The sequence below is a fragment of the Impatiens glandulifera genome, chromosome 1 (assembly GCF_907164915.1).
Source record: "Impatiens glandulifera chromosome 1, dImpGla2.1, whole genome shotgun sequence".
In the NCBI taxonomy this organism is placed as follows: Eukaryota; Viridiplantae; Streptophyta; class Magnoliopsida; order Ericales; family Balsaminaceae; genus Impatiens; species Impatiens glandulifera.
The window spans coordinates 106,325,122-106,347,689 of record NC_061862.1 but is presented as its reverse complement, the minus strand read 5'-3'; the positions used below and the strand labels follow the sequence as shown (position 1 = coordinate 106,347,689).

At 32.6% G+C, this 22,568-nt stretch overlaps 2 protein-coding genes across 4 annotated transcripts; both read left to right on the top strand.

Annotated features, from left to right (window-relative positions):
• Positions 1 to 1,017: 1,017 nt before the first annotated feature.
• Positions 1,018 to 8,197, top strand: LOC124919510. Of its 2 annotated transcripts, none has more exons than XM_047459762.1 (8): positions 1,018 to 2,325; positions 2,903 to 3,198; positions 3,670 to 4,611; positions 4,976 to 5,134; positions 5,753 to 6,104; positions 6,406 to 6,476; positions 6,571 to 6,693; positions 7,592 to 8,197. In XM_047459762.1, exons 1-8 carry the CDS (start codon positions 1,446 to 1,448, stop codon positions 7,922 to 7,924), a joined length of 3,156 nt encoding a protein of 1,051 aa, XP_047315718.1. In that variant the 5' UTR covers positions 1,018 to 1,445; the 3' UTR covers positions 7,925 to 8,197. The 2 variants fall into 2 exon arrangements, with proteins under 2 accessions (XP_047315718.1, XP_047315717.1); XM_047459761.1 differs by having other exon boundaries at positions 1,019 to 2,325; positions 2,858 to 3,198.
• A 2,386-nt stretch (positions 8,198 to 10,583) lies between these two features.
• LOC124919509 (ubiquitin carboxyl-terminal hydrolase 9-like) lies at positions 10,584 to 20,539 on the top strand. 2 transcript variants are annotated; one of them, XM_047459759.1, is made up of 14 exons: positions 10,584 to 10,710; positions 10,943 to 11,110; positions 11,620 to 11,868; positions 13,019 to 13,163; positions 13,491 to 13,550; positions 13,678 to 13,773; positions 14,861 to 15,262; positions 15,345 to 15,485; positions 15,853 to 16,023; positions 16,111 to 16,368; positions 16,474 to 16,616; positions 17,853 to 18,386; positions 19,777 to 20,053; positions 20,141 to 20,539. In XM_047459759.1, exons 2-14 carry the CDS (start codon positions 10,959 to 10,961, stop codon positions 20,294 to 20,296), a joined length of 2,784 nt encoding a protein of 927 aa, XP_047315715.1. In that variant the 5' UTR covers positions 10,584 to 10,710; positions 10,943 to 10,958; the 3' UTR covers positions 20,297 to 20,539. The 2 variants fall into 2 exon arrangements, with proteins under 2 accessions (XP_047315715.1, XP_047315716.1); XM_047459760.1 differs by having other exon boundaries at positions 10,689 to 10,829.
• Positions 20,540 to 22,568: the final 2,029 nt, after the last annotated feature.

Below are 22,568 nucleotides of genomic sequence, written 5' to 3'. Positions count from 1 at the left end.
TTTTAAAGTGTTCGGATTGTCGGGTCAAGAGTTGTGGTTAATTTGGATATATATGTGAGTGTAAATGAATACTTGGGTTGGATTGTGGGTTGATCCGCCCATAAACTTAAAACGGTTAAAAATAATATTTAAAATGTTTTATGTATGTTTCGAACTTACAACACAATAAAACAAGTACAACCTTTTAACCAACTAGGTTAATAACATTTTATATTTTAAATTCAACACCAAATTAGATTAACGCGGAACATTTTAAAAATATAAGTTCAACTTTTTAACTAAGTAATCTATATATATAATGATGCTTAATTTTTAAAGTGTCCGGATTGTCGGGTCGAGAGTTGTGGTTAATTTGGATATATATGTGAGAGTAAATGGATACTTGAATCGGATTGTGGGTTAACCCGCCCATAAAATTAAAACGGTTAAAAATAAAATTGAAAATGTTATAGGTATGTTTCGAACTTGCAACCTAACATAACAAGTACAAACTTTAACCAATTGTGATTGGGATGTGATTTGCCGAGAGATAATATGTCAGTATCAATTGACAATGGTTAAGAAAATATGAATCAAATATTTGATTGGCCAAAGTGAGAGTGTAAGGTCACGAGATGAGAGATTCATTCGGAAAAAATATGTGATGAGATATGTGAGAAGATAAGTTGTTTTACCGAAATAATAAAACGTGGAATGAGAGCGTTCTGTTTTTTATTTTAATATATTATTAGTGATTTATTAAGAATTTTAAACATTAAATACATATTATTATTTTTTTATTAGATTTATTTTATTTTTATTTTTATCTGTGTGTGTGAATCGCATTGAAAATTTCCTAGTTATATTAATTAAACATGATTTTGTAAAAAAAAAAGAATGTATCTTTTTAAAAATTGGAGAATTTGTCATGCAAAAAGAAGTTTAAGTGAGAATTTAAATATTCAGAAATATTCAGGTCCAAATTTATTATTTTAGAAAAGAAGGGAAAATGAAATTACGGACGCAATTCAATTCATAACTCCAAATCAATAACTTGTTTCAGTTCCGCCCATTCGTGCTCGAAAACCAGCAGACAGCTCTCTCGATCTCTACTTTTGCTCCAGCTCAGTTTTCTCCAGTTGCCTCCGTGATTCATGAATTACAACTTCGCGCTGAGTCTGGATATGTGTCTCAACTCTTCCAAAGGTCTTTTCTTTCATTCTCGCTGAATATTTTCTCTCTTGAAACGAAGAAATTCTTTTTCAGGCACTTGTTCTTTCATTTGATTCAGTCATTGGTTTTAAACATCATATACGATGGGTTTTCCGTGAATTTGTTTCATTCTTGAATTTTGAACAAATTTCTTCGTATGAAACGTCTATGAGATTTGGTTACGTGTTGATAGGAGAGATTGGATAGGGTTTTATTAGTTAGGGTTCGAGATTAAACAAAAAAATAAGGGGTCCATGAAGAGTCGATCCCACCACCCGGCCGCGTCTCCAGCTCCTGACGACTGGGTGGATGGCTCTTGGACAGTTGATTGCGTTTGTGGTGTGAATTTCGATGATGGTGAAGAGATGGTCAACTGTGATGAGTGCGGGGTTTGGGTGCACACTCGATGCTCGCGATATCTTAAGAGCGAGAAGTCTTTCGTTTGCGACAAATGCAAGAGCAAGAACTCGAGGAATGATAGTGAGGAGAAGGAAGTTGCCCAGTTGTTGGTTGAGCTACCCACTAAAACTTTGAACATGGACAAACCATTACCTCCTAGAAATGCACTTAGGCGTCCATTTAGGCTTTGGGCTGAACTACCTATGGAGGAGAAAGTACATGTTCAAGGCATCCCTGGTGGTGAGCCTGGCCTCTTTAGTGGGATGTCATCCATTATTACACCTGAACTTTGGAAGTGTACTGGTTACGTTCCAAAGAAGTTCAATTTTCAGTATAGAGAGTTTCCTTGTTGGGGAAAAAAGCAGGAGGATGAGGTGAAATCACAAGAAGGAAAAGAAGTTCCTATGGATAAGGTTGCTGGAATGCTATTCTCGCTTTCTGAGGATAATGTCTCAAATAAACCTGTGGGAACACAGGTTGCTATGAAAAGGTTAATTAACGACCGTTCAAAAATTATGACACATTTGGAAGGAGAAAATTTAGATTTGGGGGGGCGTTCACAGGGAAGTGGGTCGAAGAATGAGAAGAACTTACAGGGATCCTTGCTGAATCAATATGGAAAGCGGAAGAAGGAAGATACAGGAATATTCAGTGAACGATTGAAAAAGAAGAAGGTTGGAGTACATGATGAAGAGGGTAGTTTTAAAAAGTTGCTTCCTCGTCCCACCAAAACAGGTGATAATTTATTTAATTGCGATTATATTAGCTCAATTGCAGTGTAGCTTAGTCGTTTCAGTGTTTGCTTCCTAAGAAGAAGGTTGCATTTCAAAGAGGATTGTAACGCAATCTGATTTTTCTTTTAGGGTGTGTTTTGGTTAGAGATGAATTGGCATTGGAATTGGAGGGGCAATTTTGTTTTTGTTGTTTGTGTAAGGATCTAAATTAAGGAAGTCCACTTAGAATTTGTTAAAACAAGTATATATATATTATAGTTTGAACTCCACTTAAAATAAGAACAAGGAAGAATAAAACTAAACAAATCTCTTAGGAATTCAATTCTATGATTTTTCTGAACGCATGATTTAAATTCTAATTCAGTGCCAATTCTTGTAGAATTGAAAATTAGAATTCCAACTCCAATTCTAATTTCAATTCCCCTCGTCCAAACACAAACACAGCTTTATTGGTTGTTAAACACCGTCACGGAGCATGATTTACCTCACTTGCACATCTTGATTCCAATCCTGTTTCTATTTACATTTATTAGTATCCACGCAAACAAGTGACGCAAAACAATTGGAATTGTGTGAAGACAGTGGTCTTAAGGCTGTCAAGACTTGTAGTCAAGGCATCAAAAGCACAATTTTAAAGGATACTTCATGTTCTGTGGTGAATATCAAGAATGCTGCTGGTTCAAGTGAGCTACCTTCAGATGCTGCATCTTTGGATACAACAACTGGTAATGATATTTCAATTCAACTAAAACCCACGGGAAACAAGGATGGTCAACAAGTATCAGCGAGGTCTGAGAATTCTCAAAAAAATGGTGATAGTTTGGCATTATCGAGAGGAAGAAAAAATCATCGCAGTACTTCAATGAAAGACGAGGTACATCTTTTCTTGTCTTTTGAATTAAACATTTTTTTTTTAAATCATCTCCTCTCTCATTCTCTCCATTTTCTATTATTGTTACAGAGAGTGAGGTTTAAGCAATGCCAATGTTCAATACTTTGAATTAGAATTTTTTCTAGTCATCTCCAGACTTCATTATTTGACCTTCTCTATGTTATACATCATGCCTTTTAAGTTCAATGAAATGGAAATTTTCCATGTAATGAAGCTTTAAATATGTCATCAAGCAATAATACATATGCATTCAGGTTTGTTTTTAACATATGTGATCTCTAATCTATTCAAAAGAGCTTTGGAGAAACTCGCTCCTAATGGATGGTGGGAAAGGATAAAGATAACTTCTAGCAAAACTTGCAAACTTTGTTTCTTGAGAATGCCATCCACCTATTAGATGTTGATGAAATTGTATGCATGTTTTGTTACTCACTTGTACTGTTGATATTTCAGGACATTGATCTGAAGTATGATGTGGCGAAGGATAATGGAAAAAGTTATTCACTAAGCAATCCAACTGACTCTCAAAAGGCAGTCGTCAAAGGCTGCACAACAGTACCTGTGACTGAAATTAATCAAAGTTGTCAGGATAGCAGTTGTCACAAATTGCCAAGTGCTCCACCATTGTGTTCCAAAGCAGAAAGAGATGGCGGTGCTGACGTACATCTCAATACGAAGACCTCAGAAAGTCACCCCATGGCTGAAGACACAAGTGAAAAATCTACGGAAAATGGGAAAATGGGTAAAACTGTTGGAGTTCTCAATTCCGAGCCCAAACAACAAATGGAGGTCCCTGAAAGCTTTGTTGTTTCAGAGAAATCTCAGAAAAATCTTTCAGAAAATAAACTTGATTTGAAGCCTGCCAATGAGCCTTCAAAATCCTCTTCAAACACAACCGCTACTGGGATTTCCAAAATTTCAATTACTGGTTACCGTAGGTCTTTGAACACTCGGGGTCATAGTGTTGACAAAGAACATGGAAAAGATAGCAATTTGTCCAAGGATGAAGATGTGCATCAAGTGCCAAGGAAAATATCTAAAGAACATTCTAAATATTCTGTTAGTTCAACATCTAAATCATCATCACATTCAAAGAAAATTTCACACTCGTTTGTTACAAAGAAGACGTCTCCAGATTCAAGGAAACCTTTGCCTCACACATCTACTAAATCATCTTCTGCACCAAATGCTGGAGATACAATCTCGACTGAATCAGCTGGGTCATTACAGAAGCAGAGGGTGCTAGATGTGCAAAACAAATCACCACTTCCCGGATTACCCAATAAAGCCGAAAAGGTTAATAATCTTTCAAGTGGACCACAATCTACCAAGGTGACACAACCTGTGTCCTCTTCCATAGCTTCAAAAACGCCTGCAGCACTAAGTGATGAGGAGGTGAGATGATTTCCATTTGTTTCAAAAATTGCATGTATTTAGCCCATTGGAAAATTGCTAAAGTTAGAATTATATGAATTTTTTTTATCATGATTCAGATCATTTTATGGATAATATCCAAATTATAGTGTAATTTTTATTGCTTCATTTGGCGTAAAAATTATGTTTTAGATCATGATCCAAATTATACTATAGTTTTTCTTTGTTTAATTTGGTATAGAGATTTTTCCAGATAAGATTATTTTTCTAGATCATTGTTGTTTTTGATGAACATAACAAATGTAGATTATTGTCAACATGAAGAAATGTTATACCAAAACAGGTCATGTTTTAATGTGAAGATACCTGTTTGCTCCTCTTGCAGCTTGCTTTACTCTTGCATCAAGAACTCAATAGTTCTCCTAGAGTGCCTCGTGTGCCACGAATGCGGCACACTGGTAGCTTACCTCACTTAACTTCACCTACTGGTACAAGCACCCTAATGAAGCGGACATCTAGTGCTGGAGGGAAAGATCAGAATTTTGTAAGCTTCCATCCTGTGTTCATTTCTCTCTTCTTTTCTTTAAGGCAAAAGATTATTTACAAAGAAAAAAATAAGGCCTTGTTTGATCATGGGTGATTTGATTATCGAAGTGGTTATTTCAAAATAGCCTTGTTGGACGTAGGTTATTGAAAATGAGGTTATTTGGGAAAAAAATATTATTGGTATAAATATATAATGAAAAAATAATTTTATTTTTAAACAAATAGAGGGCATTTTGTTGTTTTTGTTCATGTTTGAGTGATGTCATTGATGAGTAGATTGGATAGTTCCCACATCAAACAAGGCCTAAGATTTGAGAGCACAAAGAGACTATTATCATGCCTCAAAAATTGATACAACAATGGACTACTCTCATACCCAAGGGCAATCAGAAATCAAAATCAAAAGTTAAAAAATCTTCACAAGCCCAAATAAAACCTAACTGTTGATTATCTCATCAACTAATTGAAAACATCCCAATCTGAAATGTTCCTACCATTAGAAATGATACAGTAGGCGAAAGACATGTCTTTAATTCAATCCTTTATTCCTCCCCATATATTTGGGTTAATTGCTATTTATCTGGCTAGTATGTCTTAATTTATATGATATTTTTAGATTCCTAAAAGAAAAGGCAAAGATATAGCTAAAGATGCATCTCAAAGTTCTTATGGCATGGATAGTGAAGTTAAGAGGATGAAAAGAAGGCCTTCTTATTCACCCGATCGGAAGAAACATGACCCAGTTACAAATACTGATGCTTCTGCTAGGAGTTTGGGGGACAGTGGTTCTGGCAAAGGGCTACACTCTAACAAGAAGAGTACTCCTCCCCCTGTTTCAACTGCATCTATTAGCAGTGGTCCAGCTTCCTCTGCCGAGATAAATGAACAGAATGTAGTGTCCATGCACAACTCCCCCCATCATGCTTCTGATGATGATGTTGGTGGCCCTGTTCATCACACTTTACCAGGTAGTCTAGAAGCTTATTTGATATTTAAAAATAATGATAATAAAATCTTGTTTGATATCAAAAGTAGTTTATTTTGATTATTTGAGTTAAATGACTAAATTATCTTTATTAGTTAGGGTAATTTAGTATTTTAGTTGATGATTTGATGAAAAAGGTAATTGGTGATGGGAGCCACATCAAACAAGCCCTAGATTTTCAGTTTTGTCCATTTTTTTCAAGTGAAATGAAAGTTGTGATGGTTATGACTCATTATGTATTCAATGGTTGGAGATACTAATCATGGAGTGTGTATTACTAATAGGATTACTTGCTGAGATTATGGGCAAGGGCCAAAGAATGACATATGAAGAGCTTTGTGATGCTGTGCTGCCGGTATGTTCATCTGTAACATGTATTAATTTCTGTCTATGTTCCAATTGACAAATGGAAATCCTTATCTTATTTTCCGGTTTCTCTCTCTATGCAGCATTGGCCTAACTTGAGGAAACATAATGGAGAGCGTTATGCTTATTCAAGTCATTCACAGGCTGTCCTAGATTGTTTGAGAAACAGAAATGAATGGTCTCAGTTGGTGGACCGTGGTCCCAAGGTTTGTTTTTTTATCTTAAAAAGTCTAGTTTTCTTGCATCCACTTGTTTATGACATTAATAACATTTATTGCCCCATTTGGAAACACTTTTTAATTCTGGATCTGGATCCAAATATATAAATGTTCATAAACTAAACTTATTAATACGCAAATTCAGAGTTTTTTTTTTGTTTCTGGTTCCGGATCCAAAGATAGATGTACAAAGGAAAAATGTATTTCCAAATGGGACATTGACTTGAGTGTCCAAATTTTCTTGGAATTTTCATGATTTATGTCCAGATGTTTGTGGATACTGTTTCATTCCATTAAAAAACGATGGAAAACCTAGATTACTAAATTCCCATTCGCACTTCGGCTTATTAATTTTGCTTCTGATTTCTCCAGGTTTAAGGGTGCATTTGTTAAACTCAAAATTAAGTATCGAATCCCTAATACTGAATTTTAAGTGCCGAATGAGTCAAATGTTGAATAAATTAAATAAAATTATCTAAACTTTAAGTACATGATATTTTCCTTTTTTTCGAGAAAATGTTAAACTAATTTCGAGAAGTACTTAAAGAATATTTTACCCTTGGAATGAGTTTAGGGTTAAAGTTTTCTTTTGGATGCTCTTACTAGATCAATACTAGATCAATGATATGTCATTCATATCTAACCTGGTAAAGTTAGATTTTATACCTTAATTTGAGTTGAATCTAGCTAATTAACATTTTATATCACATTTGGATTAATAAGTTGTGTTATCAAATGCACCCTTTAGTCTTTCAAGTCATATGCACCTATTGTGTAGAAATCTTGCCTGAATGTTGGATTTATGATCTGAAGCATTCAATCAATGAATCGCTTTGAACCATTTATTTATTACCCTTTTTGCTGAACTTCAAAAAAAACATTGCAGACTAATGCCAGTCGAAAAAGACGCAAGCTTGACATCGACGGGCAGGAAGTCGAATCGGAGCATGGCGGTGGTTCAAATGGCAAGGAAAGAACCGAGGAAGCAGACAGTAAGAGTTTTGATTCACGTAGAGAAGAATTCCCCAAGGGCAAAAGGAAAGCAAGGAAGCGCAGACGGTTAGCCCTTCAAGGGAGGGGCATTAAGGACATTCGCAGGAGACGTCGTGTCGATATGGTTAGTGAAGATGACAATACAAGGTCACCTTCAAGCTCTACACAGGAGAGTTTGTCGAGTGAGGATGACGGTTCGTCTGCCAGCTCTGGTGATGCTGTCTGACAAAAATTATCACAACAAAAATTGTTTTCTTTCCTTGGTCGTGAAGAATGCTTTTTTTTTTTTTGTATCATGTTAAGAAATAGGATTAGATAATATATATATAAGCATTTGGAAACTCAACTTAGTTAGAAATAATTATAATATGTTTCTCATCTTGGATCTAGAAGTAGAAGTATATTAAATAGTCTTATATGTTATAATGGAGGGAACATGTGACCATTTGATAAAACTTTCTAATATTAGTTTGGATCTAGATTACAAATTGTCTTTAAACTATTTGAAAATATTTTGTTATGTATCTTATTTAGGGAGACTTTAATTGATATCCTTATTTATTCATGCATCCGATTTTATCTTTAAAATATGTAACTTTATAATTTTATTGTAGTTTAAATATATATAAAAACATGTTGGACTTAAATTGAAATTATATAATGCATTCTAAATAAATTAAACATTCAAGTTTCGCTCTTACCCTGTGAATTCAGTTTAAAAATTTATTGATATTTTTTTTATTTGGATTTAGATTCAGATCTAAAAAAATTTTTAATAGTTTTCTTGTATTTTATATACTTAGGAGTTAGGACTAAAGTCCTTACCAAGTATATGTTCTTGCCTTGGACAAAACCATTAAGGAATGAAATATGGGAAATGAAAAAAAGTCTATGGCATATGAGAAGTCTAAAGTTTAATCGATTAAGATTTTGCATCCGATCATATATTTATTTGACGAGATTTAATGTATTAGATATTGAATCGTTTTTTATAATTATTTAAAAATTCGATTATATATATCTAATAAATCATAATCATGTTTTAAACTAATTTTAAACCAACTAATTAATCAAAATCAAGTTAGGATATCTATAAAATTTATTCATTAATTATAACATTGATTAATATATTAGTGCTTTTTCGAATTGAGTCGTCGATATAACGGTTGAACGGCTCATATCGATTCGAGTGCTCACTAAGAAAATATAAATAAAAAGTTCAAATCAATAATAACACACTATCTTACCTTACTATAGTAGTAGGTTAACTAGAAATAATCTTATCTAAAAGATCAATGTCTTAAATTAAATTATCTTAAGTCCATAAATTAAAATTGAAGTGGATAGTTAAATATAAGATAGTCAAACAAAATAAATAAATAAAATAATAACACATGGTTTTGTTTGTTTGATTTGGTGAAGGATTGTATCTAAAATCTAAAGATATAAACCTTTTTTTAACTAATATTTTGTCCCTCATTTCTCTCTTGTATAATATAATTTCTTTAACATTTTTGTTACAATTTATAATTTATTTATATTTTGGTCAGAAATACCTAGAATTTGTATTTTAATTTAGATGGGATGGTGGCTGAAACTTGAAATCATTTTAAATCTAACCACATTTTGATATCAAACAATCCCTAGTACATATGAAACAAAATCACTTATTTTAATACAAAACAGTAATAATAATAATAATAATAATAATAATAATAATAATAATAATGAGATATTACTATTATTACTATAAGAAATTATGATTTAAATGTTTTGAATGGTAGATAACCACAGGTAGATTGAACTATAAAACTCAGTCTCCATATTTTCAATTAAACAATGACTTAGATATGATATTATTCAATGACTTGTCGTGTGTTATTATTTATGCAATATTTTATGTTTATGTAATTTTAATAATTTGTTTTTTCAATTGTTTTTATAGGTAGAGTAACTTGTTCATTGGGTATTTCAATGTGAGGTATTTTAAGTTACTTTATTAATTTTTTAAAGAGATTTTATATATAATTTTTGTGCATCTCATCTAATTTTTTTTTATAATATTAACACACTAATTTATGGACGTGACCTCCTATTTTAATATAATAATTTCAATGAATATAGAATAAAATACTAGTAAAATTCTTTAACCTCCAATTTTTATCTAATATTTTGAATGATAATGAAACATAAAAGATAAAAAAATTCTTTAATAATTTTTTTAAAAAACTTTTGCTTGTAATGCATTCTAATATATTTATTATTTTTCATTTCAAATTTTCAAATTTAATTTTGTTAATTATTTCATTAATAACTTGTAAATTTATTTATAAACCTTTATTACATAAAAGTGAGAAAATTACTTGTCAAAATATTATAATTATCTATATATTTTAAGATTCAATTATTATATAATATAAAATCATAGAATACTTCAATTTAATTTTTTTTAAAAAGGTTCATTTATTAAAAATGAAAAGATCATTTAAATACAACGACAAAACATGGCATAAAAATAAAAAATAAAAAATAAGAAAAAACGATACCTTCGTAAATTTTCGAGAAAACGATTAACTACAGAAATATAAAATTTCCAAATAATATTAAAATAAAATAATTATTGAAAAATGAAATATATTAAAAATATTTAAGAGTAATTAAAAAAAATACAATTTTAAATTAAAATATATTTTTTTTAATACATACTCCTCATTTTTAATTTAATACATTTTATACTTTTGAAATTTTTTTAAACATTCTCAAAATTTAGATTCTTCTTATAATTAATATAATATAATATAATATAATATAAATATAAATTATAAATAAATAAATAGTATAAAAATATATAAACTTAAATTCTCTCATTTTATAAACAGGTGGATAGGAGGAACGAAAAGGCTAGCAAGAAAACACCATAAAGGGTTTTCTCTTTTATTTGGTTTTCTTCCTATAATTGATCAAATTGGAACCATCCTGCAATCTAGGGTTAAGTTTTTAGATCTTTCAAAGGTCTTCTTCTTCTCCTCCCGAGTTCTCTCTCTCTCTTATGTTCTTTCGAAGTGTATTGTTATTCTTCGGAGCAATCTTTTTCTATCTACCGACCCATTGATTTATTTGATCTGTTCAAGGTTAACCCAATTTATGGCGAGAGACTTTCACTCGGCCTTTTTTTCGATTTTGTTTTTCATATTTGAAAATAATTTGTCTGATTCTTCTTCTCTCTCGATTTTCTAATTGCCAGATTGTTATTGAAGATTATGACGATTCCCGATTCAAGATTCATGTTAGAAAATGCTGCAATTGGGATACCTTATACTCCAGAGGAAGAGAAACGGATCGTGTCTGACTTGGTGAACAAGGCTGAATTGGATTTAAAAGTAGGCAACTTGTATTATGTCGTCTCCACCAGGTGATCTGAATATAACCTTTTTCTTTAGTCTTTATGTTTATAATCTAATCGCGGACTCGTTATTGGTATTCTGGATTGAGTCTTGTTGTTGATCCTGTTGTCTTTTCACTGTTACCTGCACGTTCCAAGGGAGTTTGATTTGTGTTTTTTTTTTGTAACTTTAGAAAGCTATTACTGTACAGTCATTGATGAAGTGGTCTAGATCATGTAAGGATTGGAATATTGAATTACCCTATGGTTTCCTTCATGATATCACTAATTCAAGAAGAGTATATTCATTATAGAGAACTAAAAATAATGTTAATTGTCAATTCATATCATTTTCATGATCTGTTGAGATGTTGCTGGCATATCAAGTAGAGGTATCTTATGAATTTGAGCTAATGATTTTCATTGGCTAATTTTTCCCCAAGCAGCATGTGTCCATAATTGTTTGTTTGATTGTAGATGCCCTTTCTGACCTTGTAAAAGACCCATGCTTACCTCAAATTCTCTTGTTGTTTCTACAGATGGTTTTCCACCTGGCAGAAGTATACTGGCCAGGAGATTGGTGCCTTCCTCTTCAGCAAGGATTGTCCTGATACAGAGTCTTCACGTATGCCAAACACAGCTGATAGGCCTGGACCAATTGACAATTCTGATATAGTGGAAAATGGAGATTATGCTGATATTGACCAAATAGAAATCAGTAAAACATTGGAGGAAGGTCGTGATTATTTTTTAGTTCCCAAAGAAGCCTGGGACAAACTCCATCAATGGTAACTGTTTTTTCCTGGATATGTTTGTTCTTATGATACTTCCGCCGTGATTTGTTTACAATATCTTCTGGATAGGACACAATTGTTACGTCCATGTAGTAGAACCTCCCTTGAATGGAAAGACCATTCTTCTTCTTGCTAACCTGACCATCTCCTAACTAGCATTTCCCACCAGATAAGCAATGGAAATAGATGAATTCACATCCCCTTAGCTTCTTATGTTAGACAAAATCATAAAATAAGAACAAAAAAACTATGGTTCAAATCTTAGCTCGGATAAATAGGATCAATATTCTCTCTTTGTTAGGATAAATTGGCGCTTCAAATGGTTATATTTTAATGTGTTTGGGAGTTATGAAATCCTTCATCACCTTGATTCTTTGTATATATTGACAATGTTTATATGTTGGTATAACTATATATAGAAGTATTATATGGAATTCCTTTTGGATGGAACTTGGTGCCCTGTAGTTTGCCTTTCTTATAAGTTCATATGTAATTAAGTGATCCTATGAACTATTATTTGAATAACAAAGTCTAGGTGAAAAATAATGTGGAAAAATAATTTCAAGATGGCACAACCATTAAATTTGGGAATAGATGTATATCAGCACCCATGTCATATTCAAGTAGGGTTGAGAGTGACCTGTGATCATTCATTACTCATAAGATGACATATTTCCAAGCAAATTATGGCATTTCATTTATGTGGAAGCAGAAGATTGTTATAATATGATGTTTTACTTGGAAAGACATAATGGCTTTATTTTTTGGGGTGGCTAGATGATTAACTTCTCTACTGTGAGATTATTCTTACCATCTATTCAGTGAGGATGTAACTGCCTCAACTAAGTTATTAGAAATATCATACACAACAATTTATAATCTAAGTCTATAGTAACATAGACTACATAGAAAAAAAAACTCATCATTTGTAACACAGGAGGTATCTATTGCTTCTTAATATGCAATAATAAATTATCAATTTGATTCGTTGCTCTGCGTTTGTCCTGGTTCATCCCCCCATCAAAATCTTGGTTTTTTTTTTCTTTTATTTTAAACTGGTGCTAATAGCTGGTTTGCAAATCTCAACCAATTTGATTAGATTATGGTAGATAATCACTAGTCTAATGCTTTTTGCTGCTCTTAGGTATGGTGGAGGGCCTGCTTTACCAAGGAAGGTAATTTCACAGGGTGTTGACAACAAAAAATTAAGCGTGGAAGTTTTCTCTCTGTGTCTTAAACTGATTGATTCTAAGGACAACTCTCAGTCGGTTATAAGGATGAGTAAACAGGTACTTCTGTCTGTTATATCTCTTAGTTGCGTGTAATGTAATGGCACACTTGTTGGGTTGTGAATTTAAATAGTTATAGAACATCATGAAATAGTGTAATTTTCTGCATATGCAATTTCTATTATAACAGTGATTAGAAAGGTTTGAGATATTTTGGAAGTAACATTAGTTTCTTTATCTTATTCTAAATTCTGTAATAATGAGAAATAAATGTTTCACTTCTTGTTCCTATAGCAATTGAAAGGGGTATTGGCTTTTAATTCTTGCATATTTTAGTTTTTTTGCTTTTCCTCTCTGTCCTTCAAGTACTGACTTTGTTTTGTACAGGCTAATTTGCATGAACTTTATGAAAGAGTGTGCAAACTTCGTAATGTTGACATGGAAAAGGTATGTTTGACTGAATTCTTCCCATGCATATATATTCAAGGGAAAAAATGAGAAAAATGTGTCCCTATTGTTTTAACATAAGAAAATACAATTCCTAAATTTTCTGTTTATTTTTTTAATTCAACAGGCTCGTATCTGGGACTACTTTAACGAGACGAAGCAGTCAGTATTGACGGAGTCAGACAAAACTCTTGAAGAATCTAACCTGCAGATGAATCAAGATGTAAGTTCCTTGCATTCTGTTGAAGATTGTTAATTTATTTTTAAAGTTGATTTTTTTTTCCATTGAACTTCTTTTTTTATTATTGAGATGCAATTGTTGCTGTGTTACCTTTTCTTGTTTTATTGTGGATATCTTCTTTGTTTATAAAGCCTTTATCCATTTTGTTTTTAGGAGAACATTAGTTTGTACTTTATGTAATTTGATTCTCATGAAAAATCTTCTAAGCGTCTTGTATAAAAATGTTGTAATTGTTGAGTCAGCAGAACCAAAAGTTAGGCATAATGGAGAGGGAAAGATGATTTTGCCTCCTACAACCATGCTTTGAGTTGATTCAAAAAAATAATCTTCTTTTACCTTGAATTCATTTTTAGAACTTGAATCTGATAATCTGATTTGATTTATGTGAGGTGCTTATTCTTTCTAATCTGATCCAGAAGATGAACCAACTCCTTCAAAAGTTAAGAACATTATTCTGTTCAAACCCATTCTAAAGTATTTATTCCAAGGGCTCTTGTAATGGACGGAGACAATTATTTTTTGGTCATTTCCTTGCTTTTGGTGTTGACACTTATTTCTGATAAACAATTAACCCTTGGGAGTTTTATTTATAATCCTTAATGCCAGAAAAAAATGCCTTAGCATAAAACTTTCAAAATAGGTGATGCTGAGAGCGAGTTAGGATAGATTTTGGCACCTGAAGAAGGTTAAAATATATGTTATACTACTGTTTGTATTTCTTGGATAATCTTAATTAAGTTTTATGGTGCCTTATACCTTACAATCTCCGTGTTTAGTTATTCTCCATGTTTAAAATAATTAGATATGATAATGTCATTTTGAATATACATATAGAGATGAAATCATAGTGTGCTAGTGGTGAATCAGTGCAGTAATTTATTGCCGAAACAAACCAACATTTGCTTTTTTTTTTTATCTTTTATTGTAGCAGTCTCAAATTCCAACCTTATCAGTGTGCTGCATCTTATTCTTCGCATAAGAACATTATATATATTAAATTAAAAAGTTTGGATTAATAAGGTTAAAAATATATATCATTGCAATATTAAGACTAAATAAATTTCTACAGATTCTTCTAGAGGTCCAAGTTGATGGATTTTGGCCCTCTGGATTTGGCATGGATTCGACTGGAAATGAAATGGCTCTGGTCCCTGTTGAACCTTTAAGGTCATCATTAACTATTGCTGGTGGGCCATCTATTTCCAATGGGTATTCATCAGGTTATGGTTCTGGTATCTATCAGGGTAGTGTTAGTTCTGGAATCACAGACATGGAGGGACTTTCTGAATTATCAACATCTACAAAAAGAACCGAGAAGGAGAAGGGGGGTTTAGCCGGGCTTCAAAATTTGGGTAATACTTGTTTTATGAATAGTGCTCTCCAGTGTTTGGTTCATACACCACCTCTTTTTGAATACTTCTTGGGAGATTACACTTCTGAGATAAACAGGCAAAATCCCCTGGGTTTGCATGTAAGTAGTGATTATTCTCTTAATTAGCATTTCAATGTGTTGCATTCATTTCATTTGTTACATTCATTTTTTGGTCATATAGGGTGAGCTTGCCATTGCATTTGGAGACTTATTGAGGAAACTCTGGTCATCTGGAAGGACACCAGTTCCTCCCCGTGCTTTTAAGGGAAAACTTGCCCGATTTGCTCCACAATTTAGTGGATATAATCAGCATGATTCACAAGTAAGTATTCCATTTCACTTACTATATTTTATTTGGTTTTTAATGTCCCAAAAATTTCCTTTGTGATTGTTGATCAAAAGAATCGTGGTTAAAAAATGCAACTTTCTACTTAATTTTGTCGCAATCTGTGTCACAATCCAATCTCATTGGAAAGTCGCCAAACTAAAATTGAAAGTGACATTTTTTTGTATAACTTCCATTGGATCATGATACAGATTATAGTGTATTTTTTGTTACTTCATTTTGGTATTCAATTTATTTTCTTGATCATGATCCAAATTAGTGTAATTTTTTTATTCATTTCGTATTGTTATTATTTTTTTAGTTCATCGTGATATACTTGAAACTGTACTGAACTTCACCATAGGAACTGCTTGCTTTCTTGTTGGATGGACTGCATGAAGACTTGAATCGTGTTAAGCAAAAGCCTTACATTGAAACAAAAGATTTTGATGGACGCCCTGATGAGGAAGTTGCTGATGAATGTTGGAGATATCACAAGGCTCGCAATGACTCTATAATAGTTGATGTTTGCCAAGTAAGGCATTATTTGAATCTAGTTTCTTGAACAATTTGACTTTCAGTTTCTATTATTATAAATAAACTGAATGACACAATTATTCAGGGTCAATACAAATCAACACTGGTTTGCCCAGAATGCAACAAGATTTCAATAACCTTTGACCCCTTCATGTATTTGTCACTGCCACTGCCTTCAACTGTCACCAGGTCAATGACAGTATATGTGTTTTATACTGATGGCAGTGGTCTCCCAATGCCTTTTACAGTTACTGTCCTAAAACATGGTAGCTGTAAAGATCTTTCTCAAGCATTGGCTACTGAATGTTGTTTGAGGACTGATGAGAGCTTGTTGCTAGCTGAGGTAAGTTCATACTTGTCATTTCATGGTTAGAGCATGTCTTCTTTTTTTCTTCTTCTTGGTTTTGTTTTTTATAATAAAAATTTGTGTTTTGTGTTCTATCTCCAGGTATACGATCATAAGATATATCGTTACCTTGACTCACACTCGTTGACAACAATAAAGGATGATGAGCGCATTGTAGCTTATCGACTCCCGAAAAATCAGGCGAAACTAACAAGACTTGAAATATGTCACCGACAACTAGAGAAGTAAGTGACAATTAATTTTTGTGAATATTCCAAGATTCTATTTGAAGAGTCATTGGTAATTACTGTATTTGATAAAACTGAAGATTAAGTGTTAAAGTTGAATTTTCCCAAAAAATAAGTGTTAAAGCTGAATACTGAATTTTAAATGTATGAAAATATAATGCTGAATAAATCAAATGAAAAAGTTGATTTGATTGTACGTGAAATTAATGCCGGAATAGTACTTAGAGACTATTTTTATCATAAAGACATAAGTTGATTAGTTTCTATGATTAAAACTTGGATGATCTTACTAGATTACCAAGTTAAGTAGGTTACGGAATTAAGTCAGATTTTGTAGCTTATTTTGAGCTGAACTTAAATATTTAAGTGATTATAATAATGGTATCAAATGAACTTAAATTCAAATAAGTACTTAAATCATTTTGATTAAGTAATAAATTGTGTTATTGTTATCCAGCACTGTCTAAATTAGTAGCTAGTTACATCAAAGGCCTATTCACTAAGAATTATTGTCTGATCCCCTTATATGTGAGCTATTTAATTTGAATATGAAACTATTATAGTTGATGACTTTGACATATTTTAGAGCTTGAATTAAAAAATTAAGTAACAAATAGTGTTTCCTAATGGGAATGGTCTTCATTTAGCTTGGTTTAATTTAAGCTTATGCTATTGATCTTTATCAGTTTTTCATGTAATCATATCCATCATAATCACTTTCACTAGCCTGCAACTTTGCTTACCTGATCTCCTATGTAGAATTCCTAATTATTGTCAGTTGCATTCATATAAGGCCTGCTTGTTTTATGTGGAAAATACGTGGAATTAAAATTTTGGCAATATACATTTTAATATTTCAGTTTTTATAAGATTTACAAAAAGAGAATTAGATTTGGAATTGTAAGTTCATAAATTACATAGCTTTGAAAATTCAACCATTCTAGTTCCCAATGAGTTAGGTCTGATTTGTAACTTCCGATCTTACTACCTTCTTCTGTTTTATGCCTTTTCTCCTCGAATATTACCATGATCACCTTATGCAACAAACATTTTGAGAGAAAAAAATGCTATCAAATATTTTTCTGCATTAGTAATGACGGTGAAAGAAAAAAGAGAATTTTTGTAAAATTTATAATTTAGAAGTTCTCTTTTAACACAGTATTTTTCCAGTTCCAGTTCTAAGTAAAACAAATGGAGCCTTGCTGAAGTTTTTTTCCTTTCTATGTATACCAGATGCATGGGAGAAAGTATCAAGGCTAGTGAAAGGAAGCTCTTTTTGACACCACTAGTTACATGTATAGAGGATCTACAAACTGGAGCCGATATTTATCAAGCTGTTAATAAAGTACTTCTACCTTTGAGAAAAACGTATTTCATCCCATCAAAAGTGGATGAAGGTAAGGAAAATGGTACTGTTACCGAAGCTGCCCCCTCTTCTAAGGTTGATAATTTGTCTGAAGACGCTGAAATGGAAGAAGCATCTTCGGAGGAGGAGTTTGAGTATCAGCTGTGTCTATCAGATGATAAGGGTTTTAGCTGTAGGCCTCTTAATAAGGATTCACCATTGAAGGCGGTTCAAATGGTTAAGGTAATGCTGGATTGGACGGACAGGGAGTTCAAGATATATGATAATAGCTATCTTAAGGATCTTCCTGAGGCTTTCAAAAGTGGGCATTTGATGAAAAAGACTCGACAAGAAGCTGTGTCTTTATTCTCTTGCTTGGATGCTTTCTTGAAGGAAGAACCGTTGGGTCCTGAAGACATGTGGTACGCCATATATCCTCTTATTCCATCACCATTTATTTTCTCATTCAAATCATCGGTTAAAATATCCCTATTAGAGCTTGCTTGAGCTTGAGTTATTTCAAAAATTCATTATCACATCAGTTATCATTTCAACCATCAAATCACTTAATTCATCTACTAAAATACTAAAATACCCTTTATATTTGTAAAATTTAATTTGTAAATGTAAAAAGACATTAGTATTTTAATCCAAATAATCCCATAAAACCCACTTTCTCGTCAAACAATATCTTTATTTCGTAACCTATATTTTTTCCAAACAACCCCACTTCAGTCAAGCTCTAAACGACTTTGTAGTCATTTACTTACCAACCATAATCCACTTTTCTTTTGCAAAAACATTGATTATTAAAAAAATCTAAATCAAACAAGCCCTTCATTCCTGTGTTATCCCATTGCTGAGCTGATATAAACATTTTTTTTGGGTGGGGGTTACAATCAATTTATCAGCTATACCTTAAGTATGCATTAGGGTGAAATTGACATTGGAATTGGAATTGGAATTCAGAGATACAATTCCAATTATGATGTTTATTTAGAGATTTAAATGTAGGAATTGAATTTAGAATTAGAATTCTGATGGTGAATGCTAAGTGGAGGCTGGATTTCATCTCAAATCGAGGTTCTTCTTTCAAACCTAGCTAGGGAATTTTATCCGCAACTCTTATCGTAGATAGCAGCCAACTGCACTTCTGAAAGAAGAGTGTATCTTTTTAGGTCTGAATTCTAATTCCTAATCTCACTTTCTCAGTTCCCACTTTTCACACCTCCAATATTGGAGTTCACTTCCCTCTTCCTTCCAAAATGAGTGGTGCTTGTAGAAGAGAAAACAAATCCTTTCATTAATTCTATAAAAAAATTTAACGTAGGAATTGTGATTGAATTAAAATTCTATAGTTTTTTCCAAGCATAGGAATTGAATTGTAATTCAATGCCAATTCTTGTAGAATTGGCATTAGAATTCTAATGTCAAATCCAATTTAATCCCCCTTACCGTAAAGGATTTTGTAGTCATTTACCCACCCGTAATCCACTTTTTTCGTCTTCTAGAAAAATTGATTATTTTCTCAAAAAGACCTGATTTCTATGCGTTATTGCCGAGCTGATATAAACTTTTATTTTGGGTGGGGTTAAATTAATAATAAGCTCTTGTTTCATCACCATCATTCAAATTATCAACTAAAATATATTTTAGTCATTTATCCACCATAATCCATTTTGTTTCTTCATGAAAAATGGATTGTTTAAAAAATCCTGATTTCTATGCATTACCTCATTGTCGTGCGCTGATGATATAAACTGTTTTTATTTCTCATTTTTCTTGGGGTGGGGGTAAATTAATAATGTGTAGGTATTGCCCTGGCTGCAAGGAACATCGACAAGCAACAAAGAAACTAGATCTATGGAGATTACCGGAGATATTAGTGTTCCACTTGAAAAGATTCTCATATAGCAGATACCTTAAGAACAAACTAGACACATTTGTGAATTTTCCGGTTGATGATCTTGATTTAAGCAAGTATGTTAAATGCAAGGATCCATCAGGGAGGTCTCATATATACGATCTTTATGCCATTAGCAATCATTATGGCGGTCTTGGGGGTGGCCACTACTCTGCTTATGCTAAGGTATAAATAAAGAAGCTTTTTCAATATATTTGTCAAGGGTTTTTCAATAATGTGGTTTTGCATTTGCATTTGCATTTGCATTTGCAGTTGGTGGAGGATGAAAGATGGTATCATTTTGATGATTCTCATGTTTCACAAGTGAATGAAAGTGAGATAAAGACAACTGCTGCTTATGTTCTGTTTTACCAAAGAAGAAGAAGTGAAGGGGAGGGGCCATCAAATGTGCTAGTAATGGATGAATGAAGGAAAGATTTGGCGGTTTAGAATTTTTTTGACTTCTTCTTCTTTGATCCTTGTCACGAGGAGTAAGGATTTATGGGGAAAGGCAGCGGGTTGGGCTTTAGTTTCTGAGGAATGGGAATGGGAATATTTTTTGGATATGATTTGCGGAATATTCTTCTTTCTTTGTTTTTTTAGTATGAATTTAGAGTTTTGTTATCTATATTATAACAAAACTTCCTTTGATTTTCATTACTCTATTATATATATATACTATAAGTGAAAAGAGAGCAGTAAAGATGAAATGATGTTTTTTTTTTTTTGGATTAATGGTTTGTTTGTTTTGCATCTCTATCATTTTATTGCAGTATTTTATAATTGTAGTATAACTGGGGATAAATGGTTGGAATTAGGGTTGGCTATAACTACGGATAAATGGTTGGAATTAGGGTTCGGGTTGGTTATAACTTCAATTTTTGTTATATATTTTCAATGGAAAATTTGACGAAATGACCCAAAAATAGGGTTATTTGATTTGATGGTCACTTGATAACTTTATTTTTTTTTCGTATTTATTTTTATTTTTTTAGACGAAATTACCCTATTCACGTAACGCGAAGGGATTTCGCGTTTCGCGAAGTGAATTAGGGTTTTATATAAATACCCAAAATTTTCATTTCATTCATTTCCTTTCTCTCTCTGCTCTTGTTCGACGGTGGCGGCGAAGGCTACGACAACGGCGGAAACATCAAAAATAAGAAAATCCTAACACCCTAACATTCAGATGTTCATCATACTGTTCTTATTTCTATTATCTTCATTTTAAACAATTTATGTTATTCTTAATTAAACCTTAACCATAAATCAATTTAATCTGTTCTTATTGTTCATATTGGTTCATATTTGTTCATGAATCGATGTTCATCTAACTGTTCTTATTTCTATTATCTTTATTTCAAACGATTTATATTGTTCTTAATCAAATCCTAACCTTAAATCAATTTAATATGTCTTATTGTTCATATTGGTTTATATTTTTGTTCATCTTATTATTTATATTTGTCGATAATGATATTTGCAGATCATACGGGTTCCGTTTCAGGGAAGATTCACTTCGCGTTTCGCGAAGCGGTACATCGCGTTACGTGAAGTGACACGATCGGCACGCGAAGCGGCACGGTCAGCACGCGAAGGCACTTCGCGTTACGCGAAGCGGCACCGAATTGTACTTAGATTCTCTTCAATCATTTGCTTTCACTGCATATGTATTTATATAAGGCTGCTTTTGTTGTTTCTGTTGTGTATTGAAAAATTGGAATGAGTAATTGTTGTCATCACAATTCTTTATAAAAGCAAGTTCTTCTTCAATGTTTCTTTTTTCTTTTTTGGCCAATACCCCCTTCTTCACTTTCTCTAGATTTTTTGCACCTTAACATCCAAGCCAACTCTTGCCCATTTACCCAAAACATACACACTCACATATTGTCTTATGGTCCCGAGAAGATGAGATTTTATTTTTACATAACTTATTTTAGATTTGTATATATAAAATAATCGTTTAAGCAACATACCAAATGAGGATAAAGAACCACCCAATGAATTCTAGTTAAAATTATAAAATTACAAAACAAATGCAAAACCATTCACACTATACAAATCATACACACTTGCTACATAAATAAGATTGTAATGTTCGATTTGAAAAGGAAATTAAGCAAAAAATTATTATTTGAAGAGTATGACATTAGGAATCGAATTTGATGTTTTACACAAATCTAAATATAACTCTGTGCCGCTTCGCGTAACGCGATGTGCCTTCGCGTGCCGCTTCGCGTGCCGACCGTGCCGCTTCGCGTAACACGATGGGCATTCGCGAAACGTGAAACCCTTAGCGAAACGTGAAGCCCTTCGTAAAACGTGAAGTCGCGAGAATCAAATGAATCTTTTCTGAAACGGAACCGAACAATATCAACTTCATCATCGACAAGATGAACAATAAGATGAATAATAAGAAAACCTCATGGTTTAGGTTTGAAGATAATGAATATAATGAATATAATGAAAATAAAACATAAATCGATCCAATTACCTGATATTAGAAAGTGTTTTCGTCGTCAATCTGTATAATGTGTTCGTTTAGGTTTAGAGTTTCGCCGTGGTTCCGCCGCCGCCGTGCCGTTGCGAGAAGAGAGAGAAAAAAATGACGAAATGAAAAAAGTAAGTATTTATATAAAAAAATTTCCTTCGCGAAACGCGAAGTCTCTTTGCATTACGCGAAGAGAGTAATTTCGTCCAA